Source organism: Rhinolophus ferrumequinum, chromosome 6 (genome assembly GCF_004115265.2).
Source record: "Rhinolophus ferrumequinum isolate MPI-CBG mRhiFer1 chromosome 6, mRhiFer1_v1.p, whole genome shotgun sequence".
Lineage (NCBI taxonomy): Eukaryota > Metazoa > Chordata > Mammalia > Chiroptera > Rhinolophidae > Rhinolophus > Rhinolophus ferrumequinum.
The window spans coordinates 2259100-2283491 of NC_046289.1; the positions used below are offsets into that span (position 1 = coordinate 2259100).

General features: G+C 44.0%; 1 protein-coding gene across 1 annotated transcript in view; it reads right to left on the reverse strand.

Annotated features, from left to right (window-relative positions):
- Positions 1 to 233: 233 nt before the first annotated feature.
- The window catches only part of RCOR1 (REST corepressor 1), a 118741-nt gene continuing 94582 nt past the window's right edge, over positions 234 to 24392 (reverse strand). Inside the window, exons 4-12 of the mRNA XM_033107782.1 lie at positions 20693 to 20745; positions 19113 to 19274; positions 18283 to 18401; positions 15134 to 15212; positions 11903 to 12097; positions 6201 to 6278; positions 5911 to 5968; positions 5024 to 5253; positions 234 to 1855 (exon numbers count right to left, since the gene is read on the reverse strand). Coding sequence (XP_032963673.1) covers positions 1814 to 1855; positions 5024 to 5253; positions 5911 to 5968; positions 6201 to 6278; positions 11903 to 12097; positions 15134 to 15212; positions 18283 to 18401; positions 19113 to 19274; positions 20693 to 20745 — 1016 coding nt within the window. The 3' untranslated portion in view covers positions 234 to 1813. The remainder of the gene's footprint in view (positions 1856 to 5023; positions 5254 to 5910; positions 5969 to 6200; positions 6279 to 11902; positions 12098 to 15133; positions 15213 to 18282; positions 18402 to 19112; positions 19275 to 20692; positions 20746 to 24392) is intronic.

Genomic DNA, 24392 nt, shown 5'->3' on the forward strand with positions numbered 1-24392 from the left:
GTGACTTGTCCTTCCCATGCTGTCCCCTGACCCCTGACTACAGACTCCCAGCCTAGGGATAAGATGATAAAAGTTGGGAAAGTCCCATTTCACTCCCCCCGCTTTGAATGACCCTTCTCCAGATTTCTAAAAGAAAAAGTACAATTCCAAACCATCCACTTTTTCTAGCTCTCTTCCTAGAGTCCGACTTTAAAAAAAAAAAAAAAAAAAAAAAAAAGGCAAGGTGCTTGGGAGTCAGAACACATACATTTTAATTGCATATTTTAAACTCTTAAGAATTCTGTTTATGCCACCTTAAAGCATCTGCATTCTTTACTTTTTGGTATTGAAAGCGGTAAAAATATTTAAATGATGCAAAAAACAAGAACAAAAACGCTCCTTCGCATCTTTAGTGCAGGCTGAACTGACCGTGGGAAGGGGCAGGGAGTTCAAATGCAGCGCAACAGGATCCCTCAGCCCCTCCACAGGTCCACGGCCAGGCAAGAGAATAAAAGGGATTCTGGAAGCCTCAGGACATTTATCATAAGTTTTCACTTGTGCCAGTCCAACCAAAAGGCAATACATACCACTTTGTAGATTGTTTCTTTTCATCTTGGTCTCACTAGAACCAATAAATTGACCACTTCTCTGTCCTGTACTATATGAAAAGAGAGAGGATGGTGTTTATGTGGTCGCATCAGTACATGAAGGACACAAAAGGACATGTGGAGTGACATATAAAAGGCCAGGCATACCGAGAGGATGGGGAACAAACAACGTGCAGTTGTACAAAACCATCACCAGCGACTCTAATACCCTTTGCTGAGCTAATGTAACATTTCAAATCTGCACTCTTCAGATCTGCAGCAAGTTCTCCCATCTCCCAATCTTAGTGATGTCATCTTTGGCAAGCAATAAACTTTAAAGAAGAAGTAAGACACTAAAACAGAAAAAGGATTCATAACATGGTTGCCAAAAGGAGAAGGCACCAATTCCAAATGTACAAGCACCAGGTACAGTAGTGGTATGGACCAAATCTCTTGGAGCTGGGTGGTGAGGGGGGTCAGGAAAAGACAGGGCGGCACCCATCCTGATTACAATGCTGAGAATCGAAGGCAGAAAGTGTTGAGGTCCACGTTCCTTTTAAGCTACAGTGTCCAAGGAGAGTTGCTGCGAATGAGTTTCCTACCAACTGGGAAAGGAGAAGGAGAGATTTAAGCCAACTACACTTATGAACCATAATTATACCCTATATTCAGGGAAATGTGAATTGAATCAGGATGTTTGGCACGATAAAGGTTATAATGCAGTCTGCCAATGTACTGTGATTTCCAAAGAAGCATGATATCACTTAGGTGGATGCCTCAGAAAAGAACAAGAGAAACTTTCTAGAAGGCCAACAGGGTCACAGTTACTCTGAAAATTACAATATGCACAAAGTAGAAATTGCAGGCCATGCAGGAGCAGAGTCGTGCCTTCCGAGTCGACTACCTGTTCTGAAGCCGCTGACGGGAAGAGCTGCCATTGATAGGGCTCAGGAGCTCCGACTGGGGCGGCGGTCCCCAGAGTCACAGGAGGCGTGCAGGCCAGGAGGCTCCCTCCGCACTTAGGCAGAGTGTGAGACGCAGTGGAGCTCTCTGAGACGTGGCGCCAACATGGAGGAACGAGCAAAGAATTAAGGCAGATGTAGCACAGGACTGGAAGTGTATGCCTTTTTGGTAATAGCTGCTTGTCCACAGAGATGTGATGCAGATGGCTAGGTGATGTCTTGTAATACCTGATATCCTGGGTAACACAGTTGTCCATACCAAGTACTGGAGGCTACCAGAGTTTCTCAGGAGGCAGAGGCATATCTGACGTCAAGAACAGAAGCAGCCTGAGGAGGGCAGAAGAAAAACGGAGCAGGTCAACAACACAAACGGTGTATTCCGGTGTCCTGCACGAGGGAGAGGGCGCCGGCCTCCCGGGACTGCCCGTGCACGCGCACATGCACACTCCACTCCTAAGTGCGGGGCCTCAGGAGGTGGCTGCCCCGAGGCCCGAGGCCGGCGCCTGGCAGCAGGCAGCATGGCAGGATGTCTTGGGCTGGAGTCCTGACTCTGCCACTTTCTAGCTGTGTACCCAGGGACAGCCATCATTCCCGTTGGAGCTTCTCTTCCTCATCTGAAGAATATACACAGTAACGACGTCTACTTCACAGGATTCAAGAAAACCTCTGCAAAGGGCAGTAAGCACAGTGCTTGGCAGAGTTCTGCTCAGGGATGCGGGCACTGGCTGGAGGGGCTGCATGGCACCCACCCCAGCCAACAAACAGGGACACAGGCTGCCTTGGGTCCTGAAGGTTGCAGGCTCTTCCAGGGCATTTCAGACCCAAACCTACAGGACGCTCGTGCCTCGGTGCTCACTGCGCCCCTCCTGTGCCGCGCTGCTGACAAACAACTTGGACAGCAATCCGGAACCTGGGAACGGCTGCTCTCCAGGTGAAGTCAGTTTATTAGAACTGCTGTCAGACAAACCAGAGACTCCTCCCCACTAGCAGTCACTGAGCCATTCTCTAATTTAAAGTAACAATCTTAAACCTTATCTCTAACCTGTCATTTTTAGCATCGCTCCGCGCCCTTTCTGACTGCACCCCACCTCATCCTCGGCCACCGCAGAAAACTCTGGACCCTGTAGGCTTCCCTCCCTTCTTCGCCCTCATGTTACAGCAGGTCCTCGATGTGGTTGCCTTATAAGGTAGATGAGATGCCTGGGCACTGAGCTCCGGTTCATGCCAATGAGCCTATGGTAAAACTGGTTTCGCTCTGCATGGCTTCGCTTAATGTTGCGGAACCTATCTGCGACATTCAGTGAGGGTTCACTGTCACAGGACCTGTGGCAATTCTGATGCCTTCCTCCCTATTTGTGCTACATAAGACACAAAATCTGAGGGTAGAGGGGCAGGCAGGACACCAGCGACCTTCCTTAGCTGCTGGATGCCACGAAATAAACGCAAGTGCAGAATTCCAAGGACACCAAGTTCTGAGCACTGACTCCAATTAGCATTCTAACAAGTTCGCTCAGGCCCTCGGTAGACAGAAAGCAGATGCAAATGGAGAACGGAAACCCCGGGTGATGGAGTGAAGGGCTTGTGCTATAAGCAGCAGAAAGAAACTAAAGAGAAAAGGAAACACAGGCATGTGTGTGAGAATCAGTGTGTGTGACAGCGAGTGTGTGTGAGAATGTGTGTGTGTTGTGTTTTATATGACCAAAGGGGTGAAAAATTTTAAAGGAAATAGAAAGATTACACATCAAAAAGAAGCTGGATGATAAGATTCTTCTGGAAGACCAGGTTGGGTAAGCAGACATCTGGAAGACCTGCTGCTTGCTGGGAGGTCAAGTGATGGATGGACCAGCCAGCTCCACCAGAGAGGAGGAGAGGAAATTACATGGGTATTTTGATGTCAAATCAACACGGGAAGTGGACCACTAAGGATGGACTAATAAAGAAAAAAAACTGACTTATGGAAGTCAGGCAGTAAATGAACCAGGCGAAAGAAAAATACATGTGTGCACAAGAACTGACATCCTGGTGGTTAAATTCACTACCACCTTGTTTGTGCCAACCCTGAGGGCTCCGGTTCTGGTTAAATTTCCAGAGAGCAGAGAGCCAGTGTCCTATTATTTCTGCTTCCTGGGACTGAGGCTGGAAATCTTCACATGGAAGATAGCTTTCTTTCTCGCAAATTCTCATGCTCCTTTCCTAGTAAGCTCATCTTTTCAGTGCTTCCTAAATCGAGTCCAGGACTTCAGGAAGTTAATTTGTTGCGAAAGGTAACAGCAATTAGCACTGAGACAAAAACCACTGCCAGAAGAGAAAAGCACCTTCATTTTTTGCTCAGATGCTATGCAGGCGGGCCATACGCAGGTGGACTCACTCGTGAACCACTCACAGTTGGCAATATTATACACTTTGTACACTTACTCAAGATCTTCTGGTGGAAGGCTCTAAGGAGTCCATTCTAACAGAATTAGTATGTTTTAACACTCTTCTGAAAACGGGCCGTGGGGCACGGCGTGGACGACCGACGTCATGATCTCAGGGGTACCCTCTTCCCGATAAGGCACCCCCACTCAAGTCAAGAGGGGGCCTCTGGGCTGCTGCTATAGCCAGGCTCTTTCAAGGAGAGCAGACAATGGAAAATAGGTAATTTCAAATCATTCCAGCATGGTTGTTGGAAGACTAATGAGAAAGTGACTTTCCTTGTAAAGCTAAATTAATCCTTAAGTTACCATGGCAGTGAACACACTCAAATGTGAAGTGATTGCCAATGAACTCTTACCTCTGCCCAGCCCCACCCTCCTCCTCTGTGGGCCTGAGAGGTAAATACGGAGCGGGGCAGGCCAGGCTAGTCGGGGAAACGGCCACCCTGTCACAGGAAGCAGGGAGGCAGCAGATGGGTCCCTGGAGCCTCAATAATTTTCCGGCCTAGGCTCCGCGACTAGCTGATGACTCAGTGCCACTACTCTGGAGATGACTTGCATGTCATCACTGTCCCAGAAGTCCCGGCCAAGCACGGGGCCTAGCACTGTCCCATCCACATGTAAGCCAGTTAGGCCAACAGCACCCAAGGCTGGGAGGGCTGTGCAGCAGGCAGACCCAGGAGCACCGGGTGGCGCGCTGTGCAGACCCACAGGTAAGCTCATTAAACTCACAACGAGATGACAATGATTTGACATGACTGAGCTCTACTGACACTCCTCTAGGCACTTCCAACTTCTGGTTTACTGTATTTAAAGAAATACTGGTAAAGTGGAATATTCTGTGGCTAGAGGATGGAATGAGAAATTAGTCCAGGAATTCAACTGTGAATAATACACACAGTGACCAAAAATTGAGTGAATCCAACACACACATTATTATGGTATTTACAGGCAAAAGTCAAGTTACTGACATAGCTAAAACCTAAAACCATTTCTGCAGCAGAAAAAGGTCATCAATGAAGAAACTACTTGAACCACTGAGCACGAATCCAGCACAGAAGAGCTCATGTTTCAGACTTACCTCGTCTTCCTCTTCAGGAATCTTGACAGAATTCTCTGGGGACTTCACAGGTTTCTGGTTACTGGGCCCATTGGTCTCTTCTTTCCCATGTTCTGCCTCCCATTCTTGTAAAACTTCATCTATGTTGAAGCGGCGTCGATAATTTACAAAAAAGTTTTTCACTTGTACCACTGATTTGTTCCCAATCACATCTGAGATTGCCTGAAAGTCTCGGCCATATTTCCTGATGGCTAAGGATGTAAGAGAACAGTTTTTTTTTTTCAATACAAGAGAAAAACATTAAAAAAAAAAACAAACCACAATTGAGACTTGCCCATACCCAGATAACAAAACACACAGGCTTTTAATAGCAGGCCCTACCTTTGTGCATTATACCAGCGGAGAAAGTAGTGAAGTTTAGATATATTCCATAGATGACTGATCAAAGTTGTTCAGTATGACCCAGAAATCTGTACCTTGCCATCACGTCACATGAGAACTGAAGTCACCCAGCAATTACTATATGGTTGTGGATGTTACACATTCATCTTTCCAGGGTCGCCAGGACTAGAACACCCCCAACCTTAAAACCCCAACACTCAGTCTGCTTCTTTTGGGGTTTTGTACTTCCTGACTATTCAGAACCCAACGTGTAGCTATCAGAATGACGTACTCACGCCTTTAGAAACTGACGCCTGCACACTGATTTTTACGACTTGTGAGATACGGGACAGGAAAGGAGTAAAGCCCAGAGGGAATGTGGCAATACGGCCAAAACGACATCCCCTGTGGGAACGGGACCCTCCAAGAACCTGCCCCCGAGAACCGTGTGTGGGGCGTGGTGAGGCACTGCTCTCTCCTAGAAGCTGCCACTGCTCCCGATCTTTCCAAGGAGTCACTCCCCATACCTTGTACGGCCAGGAGCTGCTCCTCTGTGGTCCAGCGTGCGTTACACTTCGGAATGACCTGGGCACCAAAGGAGTCAGATCAGCACACCACACTTAGAGATGGCACATCCATATGCGGTTAACGAGTCTTTCTTCTTCTCATATGAGAATTTTAACATTAGACATTTATAAAATTATGTCTCCACCTTTCTTTTTAATAGATGTAAGTGGAGGTGTACTACAGGGATACTATTTTCTTAAACACAAAAAACTTGGGCATGATTTCTGAGATGCTGTGAACACAATCCTACCTCTGGAAGTCGGTATGGCTCTATCCCACCATCAAGTTTCTCTTTGAGAGCACTGTTTGTCTGTTTAATATTCTGAATCTAAGAGAGAGAAGATTTCAATTTAAAAATGAAAATCTTTTGTGAAGGTATGAAAACAGAAATAAACTAAAGGAAACCAACCAACCAAGCGCAGTTCCTAACCTGTATGGTGCCAAACCTGGACGTCCCCCCCGCAGTATCCTTTCAGAGCACCTAACCGGTCTCTTTAATAGACCTGCTGACAGCAACAGACAAGGGACAACCAAGAAGGAGGGGACGGTGGTAAAAAGGCTCCTGTGTACACAATCCTAACCCACCACTTCCTGACGGGTGATCACCTGAGCAGAACACATATCTGGGGTCTGACACAAAGGACAGGTGGTGCCTGGGCTTTCCGGCCTGCGGAACTGACCCGAACACCGGAACAGGTGGGCGCAAGGCAGCCGAGCCTCCCAGCCCTCACTGCTCTATATGGGAGCAGCCCGCAGGTTCTTATGGGGAGAAAGAAGAAAGCAACATGCCAGTTCTCTACAAGCCTCATTTGGATCAGCTGAAACTTCATTTTGTCACAAGTTATCTTTTCCTCATTATTGCTTTGATTCAATGTACTTAATCTCTCATCACCTCGGCCTAATCAAAAGAAAGGCGCAAACACTACCAACCGCCCAACCAATCCCTGCTGCCATTTCATTCTGCACGGACTCGGAAATGGGCCCTCCTCTCTCCGCTCCAAGTAGGGGGGCATTTCTGTGCCAAGCACGAGAGAACTCTGACCCTAGTATTTTTCATTTCTGAATGATCACACGAGCAAATAAAAGAAAGCAAGGGAGCAATTGGTCCATTTTTCCAGTAAAACATCAGACACTAATGAATAGCTGGTGCCCTTGAAAGCAGAGATCTCATTAAGGCAGACAAAGGAAGGCAGGACTTAAGCGGGGGTGTTGGGGGCGGGGGTGTTGGGAGGGGGTGTGTGGGTGTAAGAAAAATATCTGACAAGCACAAAATTTACTCCACAATAAAACCATAAACGAGGACTTTGAGTTACTGAAATTAGTTTATTTTGAAGAGTTATAAATCAGAAGAAAATAATAGAAACTGACTCATAGTAAGTTCTCGGGAAAGGAGCACCAGTTCTCCGATCAGCATTATCTAACAGAACTCTGTCTGATATGGAAACGTCTAAAGCTGTGCTGTCCGATATGGCAGCCACCTGCCACATACTGCTACTGAACACTTGAAATGTAGCTGATACAACTGAGGAATCGAATTTTAAATATTCTCAATTTTAACTAATCTAAACTTAAATTAAATAACCACAAATGGCTCCTGGCTACCATATCGAATAGCACAATAGTAGACTCTCGCTCAAAGCTTTCAGTTACCAACAACTCGTAAAACACTGCAAGGTGCTCAGATGATGGTCACTGAATTCTCCTTAGGCTTAAAAACTAGACCTAGAAACTTCTGACGGAATTAGCAAACAGTCCGGGGTCTGGAATACTGCATCCCCCCAGCATTCCAGGTCTGTCACTCCCTCCATTCTGGCTGCTTGTGTATTCGTGGTACAAGACTGGGTATACAGTGCGTTTTGGGAGTAATGTGCATTTCCCAGGGAGACCAGCCTACTTTAGCACGTGCATTTTCTCTCTAAAATCAATAGCTAAAGAAGCATACAGATTAAATGAATGGCTGTAAGGAAGAACATCTACAAACTCTGAACTAAAAGTCAGTTCTGAACTCATTAACCTACATCTCTGATCCTGGTGCACTTTCCATGTTGGAAGTAGCCCATGTTCACTAACACAATAGGGTTAGTGGCAACCAAGCTGGATAAGCAACAGGCTATGAATGTAATCGGCATGTAAAGAAAAACCAAAAACGCAGCGGTCACTTGGCCTGGTGCCTTACTAGACCTCCCAGTCGAACACAACTTTCTTTTTTCTACGTTGTTGTGTGGTTAGTGATTCTTCTCTAATGTCAGACTGCTTTAGTCTCTGCTCCGAAAGACCTGATACAACAGGCTCTGTTCGCTGGCTAATCTAACAGCCATTCCCAGCCTCCTTCCCACGTGTTCCTTGGAGCCAGGAGAAGCGTGGCGAAGCCTGGCACACAGGAACTAGGGTTTCTGGGAAGCAAAGGCTTTTCCTGCTATAAGGGACAGATGGGTCAGCTCCACTGCCATCTCCTCCTCTCACTGCCCTGCACACAGACGGAAAGGTTACCAAATGGCTTTGGCAGCTTCCAGTGGGGCAACAAGCGAGATGAAAGGCCAATCACTAAGAACGCCGAGTAGAAAGCCGAAAGAATGTGGCTCTCTGAGAGCATCGCTGAACAGATGGACTAATGCCAGCACCACTGATGTTGGGATCTCTTGCTATTTGATAAAAATAAATCCTTAATTGTTTAAGCTGTTGTTAGTCAGGTTTTGTTATTTTCAGGCGAACGGTTCCCTGGATATACAGCCAAACACCAAACATAGGTGCCCCCAGAATAAAATGTCCACTGTGTGACTGGCTGTCATTTGGAGCCCGAAGTGCATTTAGCAGTAGCTCTAAAAGGTTATGGAAAGTAAACAACCTGTCTCCTCTCAGGACATCAGGCTCTAAGCAAGCCCTCTCTTCAACAATGAGAACTGTGAGTAGCTACCTTCAAATAAAAAATTCCTGCTCTTGACCCTGACTCTGAAAACCAAGGAATCAGTAACACCTCTGTGGAAGAAGGGGTCTCGCTTTCTTTCTTGAACGTGAAGCAGCAAGCATTAGGAACTCACTCAGCAGAGGAGCAAACGCAGAGGAAGATGAAAATGCGTCCAAGAGCTCACAGCCCTCATCAGAGTGAGCTCTTCCAACGCAAACAGAGCAGAAAATGCTCTCTCACACAGCAGCCCTCATATATCCTAGAAGATCAGGCAAGCAAGGATTCATCTCTTCATTTGAAAAGAGGCCCCGGAAGATGAAGTGATTCTCCTAAGATTAGAATGCAGCTGTGCCAGCAGCCAAGACACGGAGCCAATTCTCTAGCTCCATGGGGCCGCTTGGTCCTGGTCTGTGCCGGCTCCCTACACCAGAAGACAGGGGCCACTGACCCCTCTTCTCATCTATGAAGCAACAGCTGCCCTCCTATTTAATTCAACCTTCCACGGGAACCATCAAGATTAACAAGTCAAAGAAGCAAAAGCTAAAGTAAACTGAGTCCACAATTTGCCTTTAATTCCATATAGAAAGAGAGGGAGTGGGGGACGGGACGAGACACATAGAAGGACCACACAAGGCTACAGAGCTGAATTTTCAGTGTACTGTGCAAAATTAGATGAAAATAACGAGCATTTCTCATGCCAGCCACAAATAATTAGAAAAGGATTAATTTAAAGAACAATATCCTTTGCAAGAGCATCAAAAAGTACCAAATATCTAGGAATAACTCTAACAAAGGATATACAAGAGCTATACATAGGGAACAACAAAACAGAGAAATTAAAGACCCCTATAAGTGGGGGTATATTTCATACTCATGGATCAGAAGATGTTAATTCTCTATTTTGATCTATAGATTCAATATAACCAATCAAAATTCTAGCAGAATTAATTTTCTGGAAATTGACAAGGTGATTCTACATGTTATACGGACATGTAGCTGAGACACAAATAGCTGAGACAATCCTGGGGTACTTACACTGCCAGATAGCTAGATTATAGTGGATGTGTAATTAAGACAGCATAGTACTGCTGAAGAATGGACAAACAGACCAAAGGAACAGAGTGGGAAATCCCAAACCTGCCCCCCACACACAGATGCTGGATTTAAAATAAAGGCCCCACTGCACTGGGGCAGGGAGAGGGTGGTCTTTTCAATAAACAGTACTCGGTTAACTAGCTATCTATATGAAACAAACAAACAAACAAACAATTAGTGACCCTACTCGTAACAACATACACAGAAAAACATTTCCAGGTAGACTGAAGATCAAAATGTAAAAGGCAAAAGAAACACTTTTGAAACAGCATGAGAGTGTATTCACAACCTCAGGGAAGGTTCTCAACAGAAGGTGGAAGAGCACTAACCATACAAGACAAGAACAAGAAACTGAACTACCTTAAAATTAAGAATTTCTGACCACCAAAAAAAGGGAACATGAAAGAGAGTGAAAAGACAAGCCTCAGAGCAGGGAAATGGGACAATTCGCCCCTCTCCACCGCCCCCAAGGATAATTTCACAATGCTTGGGGACATTTCTGTTGTTGTGACAACAGAACACATGGGGGAGGGTACTACTGGCATTGAGTGGGTAAAGGCCAGAGATGCTGCCAAACACCCTACAATGCACAGGACAGCCCCCCACAAAAAAGCAGTACCCAGCCCAGAGTGTCAACAGTGCTACACTTAGGGAACCCTGATGTAGTACAACCCAAACTCACGTGAACTGACACGACCGCTGTGGAAACCGTGGGGAACGGCCTTCCAGTGCTGGGCACGTGCACACTCTGTAACCCAGCAACCCCTCTCTCAGACACACATCCAACAAAGATGCGTAACACACCATGCACCCCATTATACAACAGAATGTTCGTATCAGGATCGTAAGGGCCGAAAATGCGAAACAACCCAATGTCCACGAAGAGTAAAACGGGTAATCTGTAGGACATTTACACGCACACCATGAGAAATAAGAACTATGGCTCTGTACTACATGGGTGGGTCTCACATGAATGAAAGGCAGACATAAAAGAAACCACAAATCATTTTTTAATATAAAATCCAAAAATGGATAAAAAATAATCTGTGGTTGGGGCTGGCCCGGTGGCTCAGGCGGTTGGAGCTCCATGCTCCTAACTCCGAAGGCTGCTGGTTCGATTCCCACATGGGCCAGTGGGCTCTCAACCACAAGGTTGCCAGTTCGATTCCTCGACTCCCACAAGGGATGGTGGGCTCCGCCCCCTGCAACTAAAATTGAACACGGCACCTTGAGCTGAGCTGCTGCTGAGCTCCCGGCTGGCTCAGTTGGTTGGAGTGCGTCCTCTCAACCACAAGGTTGCCGGTTCGACTCCCGCAAGGGATGGTGGGCTGCGCCCCCTGCAACTAGCTATGGCAACTGGACCTGGAGATGAGCTGCGCCCTCCACAACTAAGACTGAAAGGACAACAACTTGGAAAAAAGTCCTAGAAGTACACACTGTTCCCCAAAAAAGTCCTGTTCACCTTCCCCAATAAAATCTTTTTTAAAAAAAATAAAAAAAAATAATCTGTGGTTTTAAAGCCAGAATAGTGGCCTCCTGCTGGGAGAAGTGGGTCATGAACAAGAAGGGCTGGAGTGAAGCTGCGGAGGCGAGGTGGCATTTCTTAAGGGGAGTAGTGACGAGAAGGGGACGTGAATGGGGTTTTGGGGGCAATATTCCATTTCTTGATCCAGATAGAGGTTAGTTGGGGACGTTCGCAATGTGAAAAATCACTGAACACACTGAACACACACACACACACACACACACACACACACAACAATTGTATATAGATATATAACATCAATTTTAAAGTTAATTTAAGAAAAATCAGTGGGCCTGTAGCTACGCTCTTCTGTCCAGAAACAAAATGCCCTTGATATTTGTGGAAAGAGAACATCCATGTGTGTGAAAAATAAAACCAGCTCTAAAGTGCTGGTCCGACCTTTACCCAGGACTAGGCTCGCAGGTACCTGTCGTTTGACTGAAACCAGTTCCATGTCCAGTTGTCTCAGCACCGTGGCAGCAGCTGTGGCGTTGGCAGAAACAGCCTCCACGTCTTCTTGAGAAAGAAACATTCCTTTTGGAGGTTTCCTTTTTGCTCTGTTTTTAGCTTGTGTGCTATGTTTCTCTTTTTTGATCTGAGGAACTGTCTCAGTAGGAGGCACCTGCACGTATACATATTTGATAAATGAGATGCTAAAAAAATTTCAATGCCAACTGAACAGTGATAAGCATATTTCCTTAATGTGGCTCCACACAATCTAAGACAAATGCCACGCTCTCTCATAAGTACCATCTACAATTGGAACAGGTAGCTAACAAACGAGACACTGGACATTGAATTTTGGCTAACCACTTCAAAGTGGACGCCACTTCCTTCTTGTACAGACACATCCGTATTCAATGAATCACTTTAAGCCTCTGACAGCACTCTCAGCTTCCTGTAGTAATACAGGAAGGAAAAAATCTGCATTCTCCACTGGCAATCTTTATGTATATGGCTAAGGAGCTATTTTATGCTGACAGTCCCTAACAATACAGATGGACATATAAACAAAGAAAGAAAAAAGAAAAATAAGACTCAGCACTCTTATAAAGATCAATTTAAATTCTAAATCTTTATAGAAGTTTTAAAAAATATAAACTTCCGTTATTTTTTATACCTCAACTTTTTAATATATCATTTTTGGGGGATGACACATTAACTTTAGGGCCCTAAAAATTTGCTTCAAAAAAATATGCTGTCATTTTAAAATGCATGACTGCTGCTAATTTTTTAAAGTGCTTTCTCTAAAACCAAAACCTCCAGACATGAAATGCTGTAAAATCTTGGCAAGGAAAGGATAACGCCTTACTGGTAACATTTTAAGAACAAGAAGTTTTTGTAATTGGTCATAATCTCATCTTGTTAAGTGTGTTACCATTTGCTGATAGAGCTTAAAATATGTTCAGGCTTTTTGCTTCATACGTTAAAAGACCGAGATAAAAAGACCATACAAACTATGATGGCAGCCGTAAGTTCCTGAACAGCAGTAATAAGCAATACATAAAAATATTAGCAGGCAATAACCTGTTCTGCAATTGCACTATGCCGTTTAGTAAGTTCACCTATTGACGATGTGTCTGTTTTAATAACGTTTTAGTACGTAAAGAACTACGATTTAACCAGTTTTCTTTTTGAATCAGAAATTGAGCTATACATATAGGTAATATAGAAATTAATATAAAATCAACTCCTTTCTCTTCCATTTAAAATGTTTCATTGAAGAACCTAATAAACAATACATCAAAACAGTTTACTAAAAATTCCAAGTACCACGTGGTTTCCCAAACAAAATTTTGCTAACCCTTAAAACGATCTTGTTATATAGGCACTCATGTAAATCACTGGCAAAAGTGCCACCCAGAAAGAATTGCCAGTTTCCAATTTGGTGATATGATACCCTGTTTCCCCCAAAATAAGACCTAGACGGACGGACAATCAGCTCTAATGCACTTTTTGGAGCAAGAATTAACATAAGACCCGTTATTGTATTATATTATAATATTATAGTATTACATAAGACCGGGTCTTATTTATAGTAAAACAAGACCAAGTCTTATATTAATTTTTGCTCCAAAAGATGCATTAGAGCTGACTGTCCAGCTAGGTCTTATTTTCGGGGAAACACGGTATGTACCCTACCAAGAGAAGCCTTCAAAAAGTTATCTGGAACACTTTGACCCAATAATCCAACTTCAAGAAATTAATTCTAATGGAAAAAGTACACAAATACTTTAGTATGAGATCAGCATTGTTTATATAGCAAAAAGCACGGACAAAAACTATAAAAACCCGTAGAAGGCTAATTTACTCAATTAGGAAAGATTTGTATGATGAAATAACATACAGCTGTGCATACAAATGTATTTGACATAAAAATATGTTCAAGGTAAATTTAAAAGGTTATAAAAATTACATATTAAGATCCCATTTTTTAGTTTTCAAAAAGTGAGCTTTTACTCAGAATTATGTATATAGGCATATACATTTTATAGAGGAAGTCGCCTGGAAAGAGTCATCAAAATGTTAAGTGATTATGTGTGACAATATTGTAAATCATTTTCATTTTCTTCTTTCTATTTTACTGTATTTCATACTTTGTCTATACAAAGCATATGTTATTGATGTATTTTTCAAGTTTAGATATGTCTAGACTCGTTTTTCCATATCTAAAATAGCTGTCTCATACTTTAGAATCTTTTGAAATAGAGAACCCTTCACGATTTTCCTGAAACTAGAGTCTTGTCTTCAGAGAAACTCTTATCTGACCACAGAAGTCCCACCCACAATGGGACTCAATGCTCCAGACTGACTGGGGGGCCGAGGGGCTCCAAGGTGCTAAGGAGTCCTGCCCACCAGTACCCCGTCCCTCTGTCCTCCTGGCCCTCCACCAGGGCCTGTGGCAGGCAGTGCTGGATTGTGGGGGTTTCTGACCTGTGCCAAGGAGCCCTGGGTTTCCTGGGATGGCCCTTGGTGTACCACAGATGCTTTATTCAATGTTATGAGTGGACAAAATAATGCAAGATTGCAAGCCGTATTCGCAACATCCCACTGTTCTCACTGGACAGTTTACAATGAACAAATGTTGTAAGTACACCAAAAACAGTCATCCACAATTGTAGGGATTCGTGGGTCCCCTGAACCCAGAGACTAGAAACCTCTGGCATAATGATTTCTAAGATGTGAGCGATTAAAACTTCACCGTGCGTGAGGCTCACCCTTGTATGACCCACTGTTGGTGGAGTAAGGAGAAGACTTGCAGTGAGTCGGTCGGCCCCTGTAGCCACTTCCTGCCCAAGAGCGTGCAGAGCCGGTGGCCAGCGAAAGCCTGGAAGGAGACCCGAGGCTGAGAAGAGGAGCCACACGCTAGCGTGGGCCTAAGCAGGACCACTTTCTAAGGGACTGAGCTCAGGAAAGAAGGCGGTGAGGACTGCTGCCCTCGACAGGATCAGCACTCATCAGTGCTATTCTGTCCTTTCAGACTTCCTTTACTCATGTTTCCTGGCAAGCACAACTCTAAGTTCTAGAAAGTGGAGTTAGTATTGTTTAAAATGTCATACCGTGATGCCTCGTACTTAAGGTGCTAAGTAGAAAAAGTACGAATGCTTTACTTATGGAACTTGTAATACAATTTATTTGCCTAAAGGGGAAAAAATACCTCCTTTTTGCTCTCCTTATTTGGATCAATCTCAATGTCAATGGGATTATTTCCATTTGCTTCTTCAAGTTCATCCTCACTGAAAGATAAGAAAAAGTTACTGAAAGATTATTCTGTTCCCAGACAAAAAGCTAAAGGAGTTCATCACCACCAAACCAGTTATTACAAGAAATGTTAAAGGGACCTCTTGAAGAAGAAGACGAAGAAGATAAAAAAATATGAAAAAAATGGCAGTAACTACATACCTATCAATAATTACTTTGAATATAAATGGATAAAGTGCTCCAATCAAAAGAAACAGGGTGGTTGAATGGATAAGAAAATAAGACCCAAGTGTGCATTGATAAACGATTGGATAAAGACGTGATACATGTATATAATGGAACATAACTCAGCCATTAAAAAGAATGAAATATTACCATTTGCAACAACATGGATGGACCTAGAGGGTATTATGCCAGATGAAATAAGTCAGACAGAGAAAGACAAATACCATATGATTTCCCTTATATGTGGAATCTAAAAAACAAATGAACAAACAAAACAGAAACAGACTCATAGATACAGAGAACGAACTGATGGTTGCTAGATGGGAAGAGCTTTGGGGGACTGGGTGTAAAGGTGAAGGGAGTAAGAAGTACAAATTGGCAGTTACAAAATAGTCACAAGATGTAAAGTACCGCACAGAGAACATAGTCACTAATACTGTAATAACTATGAATGGTGTCAAGGGGGTACTAGACTAATTGGGGAGATCAATTTGTACGTTATATAAATGTCTAACCACTATGCTACACACCTAAAACTAATGTAATAGTGTATGTCAATTGTAACGGAAAATTAAAAAAATTTTTTAAATAATTTAAAAATAAAACATTGTTTTGTTACTAATTTTACTTGATACACAAATAAAAGCAATAAATTCATTTAATGACAGCTCTAACATAAAATTAGTATGTTTTCAGATTGTTGAGATTAAAATCATTTTTACAATTCATACAAAATACGAACCCATAGTTCTTTTAGTCTAAATGATTAAAAAAAGAACTATTAAAATAGGTTTCTAACTCCCAAACCAGGCCTAGAACACTGCCGCGTTATACACGTAAAGTGCTTCCTCTCACCTCTGAACTGAAAACATCAAATTGAAGACATTTACTTAATTTCCTCATAATTACCCAGTGGAGAACTAGGGCATGATCGTTAGACACAACTGAGAAATTATTCAAGAATGAAGTCCCACTGCACTGGGAATCAACAAGTGAAAATCCATTCTCAAGTCCCACCTGCCCACTCGCAACGACACGAGTCTGAGAATAGGAAAGGATTTTCGGTGGCCTGGATAACTGGTATCTTAAGTTAATTTCAAAAAGGACACTCACACTGATGTGGTCCTTCAAATGTTTTTGTTTATATCCTTCCATGCAGTAGTTCTTACTTTAAAAAAAAAAAAAGCTCTGTGGTAGGCGGGACTTTCAATAAAAAAAATTGAGAGGACGAAGGCTCACCGAGGTCAAGGGGCCTGGCCCAGTTCGCCCCAGTTAAAACCAGCTGTACAGCAGGGGCGGCAGGTGCTCAGGCCCTACTTGGTCTCTGGAAGGCATCCCAGGCGACCCCCACTGCTCAGCCCTTCTCCCCACCCCCCACGGCCCAGTGGTAGGAAGTTCTGGCTGTGCAGGCTCCAAGAGAAGGAGCCCGGAGCTGAGGGAATCCTGCCCCAGTCCCTGCCGTTCCTTTCACAACAACCTCTCAGGCGCCACTGCCTGCCGTGCTCCCCTCCTGCCTGCACCCTAGCAGGGTGAAGGTGCACACGGAGCTGGGGGCGCAGCGATCCCTCCTTGGCAGTCATGCGAGGGAACCACCTGCGGGTGGGAGCGGAGCCGTGTCAGCCGATGCTCTGATCATTTCACACTCAGGGTAACAAAGCCGAGCTATTTTTTAAATTTAATACTGATTTTAGCTTAGCAGACTGCACGTGTTTGTAGTAATAAACTCAAAAACAGTAAACTAGATCAAACATGCAATGGAAAGAAACATTTTAATCAAAAGTTGCTGCAACACTAAAACTCAGCAGGTCTGTCCCATTTCTTTGGTTACCAAGCATACTGCCCCCTAAACAGCCGCGCTGATGCTGCAGACCCAGAGTGTGAGGCGTGCCGTGCCGAGGGCAGCCGTCTTACAGGATCTGACAGGCGGAAGAGCCTTGGAGACATTCAGCATCACTCATGTTAGACTTAGCCGAGAGACCGGAATTCTCCTGAAGTGATCCTCAACTCTCAATTTGTTCCCACATCATTCTCTTCCATTTGAAATTGTAAAATATTCTTCTGTGATGGGGCCAAATTATTACTAATTTACAACATTATATTATAGAAAACATGGAAAATATAATTTTAAAAAGCCCCGTGTTACCAACAACCTAACCCCCAAACCATGATGTCCGTGTGACCTCGGACTTCAGACATCTTCATTTTAGAGACAGGGGCTGGGAGGAGCGTAGTGAACTAAAACACGCCTGCGCGTATGCAGAGTAGACCCTTCAGAGCGGAGGCCAGAACGTATTTCTGTGTGAGTACAGAGCTGTTTCCACCGCGCTGTAGGAAGTGGGAGCCTGAGGGAGTGATGAGTAAGGTGCACCCTACTCACGGAGCTCTCCTGAAAACTAACACTTAAGGAGAAACCAGGAATCGTGTCCCTCACTCGTTCCTATATACAAAACAGACGGTCAAAAAAGGGAAGGCGGAAACCTAAATTGTACTGGTATCTTTTTCACACACCAAACACAAACATGTCAAATGAATTTATACAAGCTACCAAACACATTTCAACCTAGAAAACAACTCCTTTTTATTCAAAGGAGACCCCCTTCAGGGACAGGAGAGAATATGCGGGAAGGTCCACTCATTCAAAATGGAAGTCTACTGACTGCAGGAAGAGTGGTGAGAAAACTGCCCGAAGAAGAGGACCCATGCATTCCTACAGCTCAGGAACGTTTAGTGCAGAGTATCTGAGTGAGCTCTGGTTCCAGCAGGAAAGTACTGGAGGAAATCCAGTCACTCTACTTTTCCTATTTGTGTCCATCAGCTCTTAGAAATCCTACCCACTCGAGATGCCCCTCCGTGGTGAGACAGCACCCCGAGGTTACCGACCTTTCCTCCCGCTCGCGCTTCTGTTTGCGGGCGTGACGATCCATCACACTGGTCTTGGTTCGTGTCTTCTTCCACGAGTAGTAAAATTTCACCAGACTTGCTATGGATTTATCCGGAAGCTAAATATAAAAAACGAGTTGGTTTCGATTTAAAGCTAACATTTAAACAATCAAATGTGTTTAGATACACATAATTAGGATCACTCTCACATATTTTGTCGTAAGTCGGACCCCTTTTTCTCCAATAAGGAAAAAAATTCATGAAACAACTCTCATCAATACATTTTCAAATTATTGCAGTTTTGCTTAAGTAAAATGTAGCCCATGAAAGACTGTAAATTCAATTAATGATGAATCAGAGTTTTCACACACGTAACTTTTGGGTTATTTAAAAAAAAATTCATTTAGCACTAAAGTAGCTGTCAATAAGCTTTCACGGTAGGAGTCTATCAAAAAGCACTCTAGAATCTAAAAAATAAGCAAACCTTCCCCGGACAGACAGGGTCCCATGATGCTCCACCTTATCAAATAGCCATCAAAGATCCTTTCTGTTCGTCTAATCTTCCGGGGCGCCCCAAAACAAGGGAGCTTGGGGTGGGGGTGGGGGAGGGGCTGCATTACAGCCATCCAGCCGGGAGTTGCTAGGAAGGAATCGCCTCACTGCTATAATTTGAGGCCTGGCACCCACCCAGCAGGAGCAGTGAACTAGCTGCTTTTTCTAAAGAGAGCTGTATTAAAAGAGGGAGTAGTGCGTGCAGAGGATATCCTCCCCTCAGGTACACTGCACAGGAGAGAGGCCAGGGGAAAACATCAGTGGTCTCACCTACTTACCATTTGTTGGATTCTATGAAACGTTTTCCCATGAAAACTAAAGGCTTGCTCAAACAAGACTTTATCTTCCACAGTCCACTCATCTGGGAAGGGGGTAAAGTTGGGCAAATCAGCCAATGATTTTTCAATATTATGTTTATGCCAAAAGAGCATCCCAAGAGCCTAGAAAAACAGTATCAGTGAGATTTTAGACCAAAGACGTGAACGCAACATTAACATGGAAACAAGGAGGTTGGCAAAGAAGGGCGTGCACCTCCTTACACCCCAATTAATAAATAGCCAACCCAAACGATTGACATGCGCCCTTCGCCCTTCGGTACACTAACACATTTATCCCACAAGCCCTCGGGGATAAGGTCCGCCATTCTCACTTTCAAATTAGCATACAGAGGCTTGGGAAGTGAAGTGACTGCCAGAGTCACAGTGCCAGAAAGTGGCGAAAGCAGCGTGGCTCTGGACTCTGTGCCCCCAGGGCCATTCTAAAGCCTCTGCACATGAAGGGAGAAACTAAGTGATAAAAGCACTCAATTCACTCAATTCTTCATTCTTCTTTTGCCCCAAAAATGCAAACATAAAGTTTTTTTCAGCTCAGAAAGGAAAAAATATACAAATGGGTGAGTAACTAGAAACAAGAGAGAACTCAGCAATCCTTTCCTGAGAATATTTCCTGTAGTACAACCCTAAAGTGAAAACTATCACACTTTTGAAGACCAGAATCCTTAAAAATTCATACAAGTACATTTATTGATTTACTTTCTAAATAAATAATTGATGATTTTCTGGGCAAGCTTGGTGAAGTTCAAGAGTAGGGTTGGAAAAGGAGAAGCATACATTTCTTGCTCTGAAAGATCTTGAAACTCTTATTGTAATTGGTTTTTCTAACAGTTCTACCAGGGTAGAATAAAATTCTTAAAATTAAAAATAAGGCCAAGGCTGAAAGAAAGAGGCCAATTCTATATAATCTCAGTTACTGGTACCCTCAGTCATGAGGATAAACGAGAAATGTTAGTAACTTATAGGCTACAAAATCTAGATCAATGCCAAGGAAAGCATTAATCCAACTTAATGTGCTTATTTTTAAAATAGTAGTTAGAAATAAGGCTGAAATAAGATATCACACACCTGGAGAAAAACAAATCTCATGGACTTCTCATTAATAGGCTCTAAACAATTTTTAAAAGAAAGCCTTAGTCCAATTTTACAAGCTGAAAGTGATTTAAAACACTTAATATGAAAACACTATAGATTTGAGTGTGACAGCACGAGTCAGGACAAAAACATTACACAACCACAGAACTGATAAATCACATATTCATAGAAGCAAGCGTCCAGCACCTTAGAGAGCCCTGCCACCCTCAACACAGCACACCTGCAGAAATCCACAGACGCCTCTGGAATGAAAGGGTCCTCTCACACTCCTCTCAGGCAGTGACGAGGGGACCAGAGCCTTGTACGCATGACATGCTAGGAACCACCAAAAGCATTGCTGATGGGGAAGCACCGCTGTTCCCCACACAGAACACAAGGGGAGCAGGTTAGCTCGAAAGCCGCCTCCCCCCACAAAAGCGGACCACGCGTACCTGCTCCATGTTGTACCCGTGCTTCTCTTTGGCGATGGCGATGTACTCGTCCACTGAAAAACAAGAGGAGGCCCATGACCACACGGAGGCACAGCAGCCTACGGGCACTAGAATCGCGCCTCAGGCCTGCCACGCACAACACCAAACTGAAGACAGACAGTAACCAAACGGAGTCGTCTAATATGAGCCCGCTGTGGGGCTCACACATGTAAATCCCACAGGGAAATAACCTTAAAGATACTCACATAGTAACAGTACTTATCTCTGGACTGCAAGAATATGGTTCCTTTTTAAATACTTACATTTCATATTATAATTTTCTACTTAAATTTCATATTATAACAAGTATTTTATTGGTACTCTGAAAGATAATTATTTAGAAATAAAAAATATTAAATGGGGTTCGTTTTAGTCTCAGCCCAGGTTGAAGAACAAGCAACCTATTATTACGTTTAAAAAATTGAAGATAAATTACATGAACCAATGCCTGGTACTTGCTTTCAAACTCCAATCCAAAGTGACAAGTGCCAGCTTCAAGTACTAAAGGAAACACCAAGGAAAGCTGACTGACTCAATCCAGGAGAAGTTGTCACCCCCAAAGGTGAATGAGCTTCCACTCTAGATTTCTAGTCTTCTTCCAGAAAAATAAGAGACTATTCATTGACAGCACTCCTTATATCCATGTATGACTTTTTCTTTATAAATTACCGAGTAACACAAACTCAAAAAAAAAAAAAAATTACGCAGCATAGAAATGAATGAAACAAACAGCCAAGTTCCCGCTAGCCCCTGCTCCCTCTGCCCCCAGACCTCACTCCCCAAGTGAGATGACAATTTCGGGCTGAGGAAACAGGCTCCGAGGGGCTCACCTGCCCAGTCACACAGACAGTGAACAGAAGAACCCCAGCAGCAGGCAGAGCCTCTAGTCTCAGCACGCCGTGCAGTCACGCCACAACCAACCACCTTCTGAACCGTGGTGTAAATGACGACCGATTTAGGGAAAAGAAATCAATTTTGAAAGTAATTCAAACTCTTTTATTAGCGTGTATTCTACTACTGGGGGAAATTTTTTCCATTGATAAAAGTCAACGTAATTCAAACAGTAACTACACATAGTACAACTCAATATTAATTTCAATACTAAGGCACTCATTTTCTATTTCCTTTTTAACCATCTCCTTACAAACTGACTGGTTACTTCACTCAGAATGTAGTAAAATTCCAGTTTCCCGGCGAGTCAGTGAATGACAAACTAAGTGACCTTAGTTTGTCACAAAAGTTGAAACTGGTGATTTTAAAAATGGGGGAGGAAATTATTCCAAAGTGTGTCTCTGGCTTATTACTTCACAATAGGGTGGATTATGCCCAACACAAGAAACATGCTCTAAGGTTCTAAAAACAAACAGCTAATGTGAGGGGAGGTGGCTCTGCTGAGAGGGGCGGCTGTGGAGCCCTCCCTGGACGGGACCTGGATGCCAAGGGCAGCACACGAAACCCCGGGGGGGGGGGGGTGGACCGTGGGCCAGACGATCAGAACGAGGTGACGTGAGTGCTCAAGTCAAGAACATGTAAGGGAAGAGAGAAAAACAATCTACAGTGAACTGAGGGCCAATCCTGCAGAAAAAGCTTCTTCTTTAAATAAATATTTGGCGAGTGAACAGTAAATGAACCTCGAACTTCTGCTATGCAATCTCAGAGCCGGGCCGAGTACGGAATGTGTGATGTGTGCAGTCTCCAGTCAGTGTGTGCTGTCTAAGCACACAAACACACAGGCCGCCTGCCGCCTGTGTGTGTGCTCTTCACATCAGTGGGAGTTCACTGGCCTGTCCCTGCGGCCCCCACCGGATTCACACATCTTTTAGATTTCCTTGGAGACCATGTGAGGGCTGAAAGCTCAAGTGGAGGAAGAAAGAGCTCCATCCCAGCTACTTAAGCGAAGTCACCTGGAATGGCCACCAGGTAACGTAAGCTAATATATGGGGGGCTGGCAACTTGGAAAGAATCACCATCTAATACCCATTAGCAAAAACACAATGTTTCATTCCCTTCATTGTCCCCGTGTCCAACAAGGATCAGACAAACATTTGCTGAACGAATGCTGGGGTGCTGTGATATGTACAATGCGAACATTTTAGGGTCTTTTTCTAGCAAGTGAAAACACAGCACAGATTAGGTACGGGGTAAGAACAGCTTCAGGTCCAATCCTGGTGTGCACGTTCCCCCCTGCCCCCCAAATAGAATGAGTTCATAGACAGCGGTGCCGGACACATACTCAACACCAGTGAAGGCTGTTCCCTTCAGCAGCTCCTGGACCTTCCCAGGAAGCAGCTCCTGTCACCTACCTGTGACAGCGACAGCACAATAGGACTGGGTCTCTTCTCCACAGAATGTTTAAGACTAGTCCGTTCCCAATGACTACTGCCATTTGTACAAATAAACAGGGCTCTGGACAGGCCTTGTCTCGTCCTGCCTTCCTACTCTACACCTGTCCTGAGCGCTTGTTCCCTTTAATAATCCGAGGGATGCAGCTATCTAGCACAGTTTCTGGAATCTCTAATACCTTCCACCACCTACCTACCTTGCTCCTTTACAGCGCACGCCAGTAGCTGCCGGTAGGACATGATGAAAATGGAAAACATGCATTTTTCAAACCCTCCCACATGGTTTCCTGAAGCTAAAATAAGCTTTCAACCTAAGAAAATAAAATCCACTCCCAAGTGCCCTCATAAAAAACAAAGGATGAGGATGGCCGGTTGACTCAGTTGGTTAGAGCGTGGTGCTAATAACACCAAGGTTGCTAATTTGATCCCCACATGGGCCACTGTGAGCTGCACTCTCCTTAAAAACAAAACAAAACAAAAACCAACGGATGACCAGGTGCTTGACCTGGTGGATAAAAGATGAAACAGAAAGTGGAGCAGAGGTATACAAGCTACTCGAGACAAACCATTCTGCAACAAAGAAAACAGGCATCCTCGGGGACTTTTCTAATACTTTATTTATCTCTGACAACAACACTCTTGCTTTTTGCTTCTGAAAGATGAAAGGTTAACGAGAGTCAGTCCCAATCTGGGGGCAAGGAGCCACGCAGGCCAAGAGTCAGTAAGTAAGACGTGATCAGATGACCAGCAAAGTCCGTGTGGCTCCAGGAAATGCCAGGCCGTTTCCATGGGCTGAGCCTTTGCACCCACTAGCCCTCCCCAACACACAGGGGACAGTCCCAGGGAGCCATCTGGGTGCAAGAAGAAGCAGTGTTGTCATGGGCAGCTTAGCTGAAATCCTAATCTGTCCATCAGAAGCAGAAGAATCAGTCACTGACTTAAGTGTACTCTGCTTTAAAAATAATCTATCATCGCATAATGCAGTATTTTTTAAAAACTTGAAAATTCCTATGGAAACAACCAAAGAGAATTGTCCAATCTTAAATTATGATTGATAAATATATGGATCACTCTGATTCTTTAAAAAAAAATACAGAGCCTGTACAAAGCACTGGGTGTTGTTTTTTTTTTTTAACTTTTATTTATTTTAAGTGTGTTTTTCCAGGACCCATTAGTTCCAAGAAGTTGTTTCAATCTAGTTGTGGAGGCGCAGCTCACGGTGGCCCATGTGGGGATCAAACCGGCAACCTTGTTGTTAAGAGCACCGTGCTCTAACCAACTGAGCCAACTGGCTGCCCAAACCACTGGCTTTTTTGACA